Source organism: Narcine bancroftii, unplaced genomic scaffold (assembly GCF_036971445.1).
Source record: "Narcine bancroftii isolate sNarBan1 unplaced genomic scaffold, sNarBan1.hap1 Scaffold_844, whole genome shotgun sequence".
Taxonomy (NCBI): domain Eukaryota; kingdom Metazoa; phylum Chordata; class Chondrichthyes; order Torpediniformes; family Narcinidae; genus Narcine; species Narcine bancroftii.
In genome coordinates, this window is record NW_027212344.1 from 2,353 (window position 1) to 10,639 (window position 8,287).

The following is an 8,287-nucleotide window of genomic DNA, read 5'->3' on the forward strand; positions in this document are numbered from 1 at the left end:
AAGCGTTCTAGGAGCCGTAGGTGGTGCCGGTAGAGGACCCATGATTCGGAGCCGAACAGGAGTATGGGTATGACAACGGCTCTGTATACGCTTATCTTTGTGAGGTTTTTCAGTTGGTTGTTTTTCCAGACTCTTTTGTGTAGTCTTCCAAAGGCGCTATTTGCCTTGGCGAGTCTGTTGTCTATCTCATTGTCGATCCTTGCGTCTGATGAAATGGTGCAGCCGAGATAGGTAAACTGGTTGACCGTTTTGAGTTTTGTGTGCCCGATGGAGATGTGGGGGGGCTGGTAGTCATGGTGGGGAGCTGGCTGATGGAGGACCTACTAGCTCAAAAAATAGATACAATGGAAAATTATAACAGAAGAAATAACATAAAGATAGTGGGCCTTAAGGAAAATGAAGAAGGCAAGAATATGAGGGAGTTTATAAAAGAGTGGATCCCTAAGACCCTAGGATGTCCAGAACTACAGCAAGAAATGGAAATAGAAAGGGCACATAGAGTATTGGCCTCTAAACCACAACCACAACAAAAACCAAGATCTATTGTAGTAAAATTCCTAAGATATACTACAAGAGAAAAGGTACTGGAGAAGACAATGGAAAAAGCAAGAGAGGGCAACAAACCACTGGAATATAAAGGGAAAAAAATCTTCATTTATCCAGATATAAGTTTTGAACTCCTAAAGAAGAGAAAAGAGTTCAATACAGCAAAGGCGATTTTATGGAAGAAAGGGTAAAGCATCCAGCGGTATTGAAAATATTTATTCCAGGACAACAAAACAGACTATTCTCGGATCCAGAAGAAGCACGAAAATTTGCAGAACAATTACAAAAATAGACTGAGGGAGGAAGACGGGTAATGAGAGTTAAAATGATCACGATTGATATGTATGTGGGTAAAGACAAAAATAGACTGAGGGATGAAGACGGGTAATGAGAGTAAAAATGATCACGATTGATATGTATGCGGGTAAAGAGGTATAAGAGTGAATAGAGACAATGTGCATACGTGAATGTATCTGTACTTAGAGGAAAATATAGATAGTATAGACAAGAATTAATAAGGGAAGGTAATGGAATAGAGAGAATAAGGAGGGAATTAAAAGAGTGACCTTTGTGACATATGAAAAGTGAAATCTTTTCTGGGGGAGGCGGGGTGAGGGGAAATAGCGGTCACTGCAAAATCAGTTGACGCTTGCGAGTGGATTCGCAAATCCAAATGGAGAGGGGAGATTTGGTTGTCCGACAAGGGATAAAGGACAACTCAGGAGGGGAAGGGGAGATTGGGGATAAAGAAGATAGAAATAGGAGAATAAGGAAAATGTTGGATGTTGTAGGAATGTTGTCTTATAAAGAGTTGAAAATAAGAAAACAGAAATGGAAAAGGAGGAAAGGTAATGATGGAAAAACGGAAAGAGAAGATAAACAAAATATAAAAGGGCTACGCTGAACTATATGACTTTAAATATTAATGGAATACATAACCAAATTAAAAGGAAGAAACTACTAAATTTAAATGAATAAATGTATTCCATTAGAAAAAATAACATATAGGTTAAGAAATAATATTGAAATATTCGAACAAGTATAGGAGCCTTACATTAAATACAATAGCGAAAACCTACCGGGGACAAACATTACCTAAGTTGATGGAAGGAGAAGGAAAGAAAAGAATGGACTCAGTAGAATTTCTGGTGTATTTTTGTTGAATGACAACATTGTCTGACTGGCTTAATGCAACCTAGATTGTATACCTAAAATGGATGGGGGGGGGGTGGGGGGGTGGCTTGGGAGGAGGGGGGGGAGAAAAAGTCACTGTATATGTGTGAAAAGGAAATAGTGTATATCATGGCTAATGTGATTTATGGTGTGAAAAATAAAAAATTAAAAAAAAAAAAAAAAAGAGGGTGCCAAGAGTGCTGAAGGACTCCTGATCGCGTCTGAGGTTCGGATCTGGAGCTCGGGGCGTTGATCAGGCTGTGTGGCTGTAGAGGCTGTAGAAATACTGGAGGTGAATCCACAAAATCTTAGTGATTCTGAGGGGATTCTCTTTTGCTTCTCTTTCTCTGATTGTAAGAGGCGCATCAAGCAATTTCTGCCGATGGCAAATCAGTCTGCAAATATCGTAATATTGCAGTATTTATTACACAACAATAAATTGAATCTTGATAAACAGTCTGTTAAAGGAGCCACCGTGAAGGTTTGTGCCAAGATGCTGGTGCCTATGCTCTGCAGCATACCATGAGGGGTAGCAGAGCCAAAATAAATTCTTACCTTTTGTCTGTTGGTCTGGACTCCTTCCCCCCTTGAATTCCTCCCCCAGATTTTAATTCAGGCATCTGTTTTTACACTCCTACCTTGAGGAAGGGCTCAGGCCCTGAAACGCCAGTAATTTGCAAGACTTGCTGAATTACTCTAGCATTTGTGTTTTGACTACAATCACAGCATCTGCAGTTTTTTTGTTTCACTGAAGATGATTAAATATGTAATTAGAAGGGTCAAGTATTCTGAGATACACAGAACTCCAAAATTTCATAAATTAGTTTAAAAATATCTTTTTTCACCCAATTTTTTTGCAATATTTTGAAAGATTCAAGATACATTTTATCCTTAAGACATTTCGCTTCCTATGAACATCTTTCAGTTAAATACGGTCCACCAAATACTCATTTTTTTCATTATCTACAGATTAGAATTTTTTTACAATCTCAATTACATACATTTAATAAGATAACTGATATGAATTTAATTGATGTAATTTTTTATTTACAACCTTTCCATAATGATTCAATATCTTAACATTTATGACTTGTTGGGAATAAGAGAGGCTCCCTCAAATAAAATTAAAAAGCCTGGGAACAAGACCTACAGTTTTTAATTCTTGAAGAAACTTGAGATGTCATTTTCAAATTGGTTAAAACCTCTTCTTTATGTGCCCGCCACTCTCTCTTGCAATTTAAAGTAGTCCATAGGACTCACGTGCAAGGTCAAACTAACTCGTTTTTCGGTGCATGTATCTCCTCTTCGTAATAAATGAAGCAATGGAGATGCTTCATTAATTCATATTTTCTGGATAAGTCAGAGTCTTGAAAAATATTGGATCAAAGTATTTCAAACTTTCTCTGCACTTTTTAAAGTTAATTTTCAACCAAATCCTTTATCTGCTTTATTTGGTATTGTTGAAGAGAGGGACATAACGTTAACAACATCTGAGCTACATATATTACCTTTTATTTCTCTTATAGCTAGGGCGGTGTTGCTCAGATGGAGGGATGTTACCCCTCCTAATCAAGCTATGCAATGTCATGTCATGTTTAAACTTAGAGAAGATTAGATGCTCACTTTCCAATTTGAATTTAAAATTTCAAACATGGTGGGGTCCCTTTTTGGAAGATTCAAGATTACTTTTATAATCTTTAATTTGTTGTGAAGGTAGAACTGTTGGCTCATGAGGTAATTTATCACCCTGATAAGAATTCTGCCTTTCTTTTCTTTTGGGCAAACAGCTTCTTTCTTGGTAGTGAGTTTAGATTTTCCTTTTTTTAAATTAATAAAATAATATAATATTAATACAATATATATAATCTGTTTGATTAAAATGAGTACCTTGGATGAAATGATATGATTTAAGTAATATATCTTTTTGAATTTTAACATATGTATTCTGTATTTTTGGATGTGAAATTTCAATGTTAATAAAAATATTGAAAAAGGAAAAAAAAGACATCTTGCCAATGGGCTAAAAGGACAGAGAAACTACATGGGCACATGGTTTCAGCTTAACAGTTAGCGCAATGCTGTTACAGCACTAGTGAATGGGATTTGAATCTGGTACTGTCTACAAGAAGTTTCTACTCCTCCCCATGTCTGCGTGGCTTTCTTCCAGGTGCTTCAGTTTCTCCCCAATGTTCAGAAATGTATCAAGGGTTGTAGTTCAGTTGGGTGTTACTGGACAGAACAGGCTTGTAGACTGAAAGGGCCTGATACTCTGCTGTATGTCTACATTTAAATTTAGAATAGAAAATCAGTGTAGAAATGTTAACCTTGGGGTAAGGTCATTTAGGATCTGACTTCATTCATTGGCTATGGAAGTTGTAATGTTATGAGATTATGTTCATTTCCTAGTCCAGGACACTTACAGCTCAGTGGCATAGTGTACCTGGAACGATATTAGAACACTTTCCAAGGTTGCAGCTGGTTATTTCTGTAACATGTTGAACAACTCAGATTGTTCCCAGTTTGGTGTGCTGAGCCTTCATCTGTGATAAACATTTGGCATGTCTGGTTGGGTTAATTATCGTAGCTTTTGATGAGCCATTAATAATTCTGAAGAGCCATCAGCACTACGGAGATTCACCCTTCGGAATATATATGCACAGGCATCTGATCCTCATGCTCCCTTACAAATCCCTTGACTTTGGAACCCATGGCTTCTCCCTACAGCTGTAGGGGATTGCACTGGATGATAAACAAAGACATCATTTTTTTTTAGCTTTTATTTGCAGCTGAGAACTTTGAAACCTTGGGTGGACTTGACAAAAATTTTGTCTATTGCAGGTTGGAAGATATAATTTTTTGTAATCTATATATGAAACTTGTATTAGTACAATAAATCTGTGCCCTTCAATGGAAAATAGACACAAAATGTAAAGTTGGTCAAGGTCTGGGTGAATTAACATTGTTGAATTCTTACTCTATGACTTTCAAGCAACATAGCATGCTTTAAACTCAAGTCAAAGAAAAATGATTTCCATTGTCTTCCCCAGATTAAAGAGCAACTGTGGAACTTTTGCCTCTTCACTGACTTTATCTTGTATTCCTTTGCAAATTCTTCCTCCTCTAAATTGCTTTATCGACTAATTTTGGAGTGTCTACAAATCTAACCACAAAGCAGTCAAACCTAGTTAAGGCGCCATCACTTATCCAAATGTAATCTTGGTTAGCTTCTTCTGTACCCTCCTTGGGAAAATGTAATGCTCTGAATAGGATATGGTATTCCCAACTGAAGCTTTATCAAGTTTGGTCAAGTTTCTGTAATTTCTTTTTTTTTTAACTGGCTCTGCTCACTTTTCCTCTCATCTTCAAAAATTTGTAATATTTGCTTCAGTCTTTTTGTACCTGTACTGTCTTTCAAATTGGGCTCATTCAGTTAAATTGTCTCTTTTCATACTTATACTGAAATACATCCTTCTCATTTCCTCATTAAATTCCAGGCACCATGTGCCTGCCCACAGGATAAGCTTTTCTTTGTTTGTCTTTGCTCTCCATTTAATGGTTATTACACTTGTGTGTCATTCAAAAATCCTAAAATATTATCCTTCATTCCAAAGACACGCTCATTAATATACAGGTGGCCCCCGACTTACGACCTATGTGACTTACGACCCTCTGTGCATGCGTCCAAAATAAAATACCATTTTTAATTTAAAAATTTATCAATATAAAAATTATGCATCAGGTCCTTGGGACCCAAGGGCTGTTTATTTTGACGGACCAACGTAGTGGCAGGTGCCAAGACTCCGCTGCCGCGGAATATGTTCTATTTTCAGGTCACGAGGGTGGTGGCGGACCGGTGTTCGAGGTGGGGAAGGTGAGCTCAGGCCAGATGGTGGTGGACAACAGGGCGGACTGGGCCATGGATGAAGTGCCACAGCTCCAGTTTAAGAATGTGTTGGCCTGGAGTAACATACATCCGTCTGACTTGCGTCCATTTTGAGATCTGACCGGTCGGTCAGAACGGAACTTGGACATATGACGGGGACCTTCTGTATATTAAAAATTGGTGCACTTAAAACCCATAAAAACACAATGGCAGAGAAACTCAGCAGGCCAAACAGTGTACTTTATACAGCAAAGATAAAGATGCATAACCAACTTTTTGGCCTGAGCTCCTTCATCAAGGTATGGGCATAATGTAGGTTGGTGCTTAAATAAAATGATGAGGGGAGGAGCAGAGTCCCTCATCAAAATTTTGATAGTAAGGTTGGGATTTGTAGAGGGCAGACCATTCAGAGGAGTGAGATTAGAACAAGGGAGAGGATATATTTAGTCCAAACAGGCAAGTGGAACTAGCTGGGATGGGACAACCTGGTCAGTGTGGGCTGGTCGAGTTGAAGGGTCTATTTCCATGCTATGCAGCTCAAGAATCTATTACTGTTTGTGTATCAAATATTTCAATCTAATTTTCACCATGAGGGGAATTTACAAAATTAAGTATAGCATTCAAGGTAGAATTGAAGAAACTGGATGAATAGAGAACTGATTTGTTTAATGGGAGAGTGCTTCTTTGTTCACAAAAGTGCTGGAGAAACTCAGCAGATCATGCCATGCCTTGATGAAGGGCTCAAGCTATATAAAGTACACTGACCTGCTGAATTTCTCCAGTATAGTACGCTTTTGCTTCTAGTTTACATTCATTGTTTGTCCACTCTTTTCAGAATTGTTCTTTGCCGATCTCCATTAATTAGAATCCATTTTCTCTCAATTATATTTTCAGTCTGTGGCTTTACATTCATGACCTCAACCCCAAAGCTGGTAGAATGTACAATTATATCATTGCCTTCACTCTCTGGAAAGTTAGTTTAAAAATGTTGGTGGTGGTGATGTGAACAGTTTTTGTTTTGATCCTGTTCAAACTCTTTCTTGTATTTTTGTGTTAATGTTATGCTCTGTTGAGATGGTTGTGACCTTCTGCTTTTTTTTCTCTTCTAGTTTTTCCTTCAATTCCATTTCAAGATGGAAAAACCTTTGCAACCACAGACCTTGCCTATTGGAGCACCTGGACTGAAGAACAGACCACCACCTCCACCTCTGATGAATGGCATACCACCAAGGGGCCCCATGCCCCCAGAGGCAATGCAAACTTCACGACCAGCAGCTATACCCATGCCTCCCATGCCGCCGGGTGCCCCCGTGCCACCTGTTCCACCACAGCTCCCTCCGACGCCACAGGGGATGCCTCCAACTCCTCAGGGCATGCCTCCGACCCCTCAGGGCATGCCTCCGACCCCTCAGGGCATGCCTCCGACCCCTCAGGGCATGCCTCCGACCCCTCAGGGCATGCCTCCAGCACCACAGGGGATGCCTCCGACCCCTCAGGGTATGCCTCCGACCCCTCAGGGGATGCCTCCGACCCCTCAGGGGATGCCTCCGACCCCTCAGGGGATGCCTCCGACCCCTCAGGGGATGCCACCGACGCCACAGCTCCCTCCGACCCCGCAGGGGATGCCCCCGACCCCGCAGGGGATGCCCCCGACCCCGCAGGGGATGCCCCCGACCCCGCAGGGGATGCCCCCGACCCCGCAGGGGATGCCCCCGACCCCGCAGGGGATGCCCCCGACCCCGCAGGGGATGCCCCCGACCCCGCAGGGGCCGCCTCCTCAGGGCCCACCCCCAACCCCACAAGGCCCGCCCCCCGCACCCCACGGCCCGCCCCCCGCACCCCACGGCCCGCCCCCCGCACCCCACGGCCCGCCCCCCGCACCCCACGGCCCGCCCCCCGCACCCCACGGCCCGCCCCCCGCACCCCACGGCCCGCCCCCCGCACCCCACGGCCCGCCTCCCGCACCCCACGGCCCGCCCCCAGCACCCCACGGCCCGCCCCCCGCACCCCACGGCCCGCCCCCCGCACCCCACGGCCCGCCCCCCGCACCCCACGGCCCGCCCCCCGCACCCCACGGCCCGCCCCCCGCACCCCACGGCCCGCCCCCCGCACCCCACGGCCCGCCCCCCGCACCCCACGGCCCTCCCCCCGCACCCCACGGCCCGCCCCCCGCACCCCACGGCCCGCCCCCCGCACCCCACGGCCCGCCCCCCGCACCCCACGGCCCGCCCCCCGCACCCCACGGCCCGCCCCCCGCTCCCCTCGGCCCGCCCCCCACTCCCCTCGGCCCGCCCCCCGCACCTCTCGGTCCGCCCCCCGCACCCCACGGCCCGCCCCCCGCACCCCAGGGCCCGCCCCCCGCACCCCAGGGCCTGCCGCGCACACCCCAAGGCCCACCTCCTACACCTCAAGGCCCACCTCCAGCTCCAGTCCCAACGCCTGCTTCTGCTCCGGGCCCCCCTCCAGTTTCTGCTCCAGGGCCTGTTCCGGTTCCTGCTCCAGTTCCACCAATGATAAGGCCTCCGCTTCCCAGCGAGTCTGCTCCGATATCAGCTCCCCCCACACCTCTTCCACCACCTGGCATTCCTCCTCCTCCTCCTCCTCCTGCTAATTGATCTTTGTTCTTTAAGGATTTTATGGCAATATAAGTTTTGTAGGTTGTTATTTTGCTGGTATTCAGGTATC

The 8,287-nt window shown here is 44.6% G+C and overlaps 1 protein-coding gene across 1 annotated transcript; it reads left to right on the top strand.

The window, feature by feature from the left end:
- The first annotated feature begins 6,689 nt into the window (after positions 1–6,689).
- On the top strand, positions 6,690–8,217 carry LOC138751217 (basic salivary proline-rich protein 2-like). The gene has a single exon (XM_069913257.1). It carries the CDS (start codon positions 6,736–6,738, stop codon positions 8,215–8,217), a length of 1,482 nt encoding a protein of 493 aa, XP_069769358.1. The 5' UTR covers positions 6,690–6,735.
- The last annotated feature ends 70 nt before the right edge of the window (positions 8,218–8,287 follow it).

Bases quoted from the DNA above. Each gene is read 5' to 3' on its own strand.
- LOC138751217 (XM_069913257.1), top strand. From the start codon at position 6,736: ATGGAAAAACCTTTGCAACCACAGACCTTGCCTATTGGAGCACCTGGA.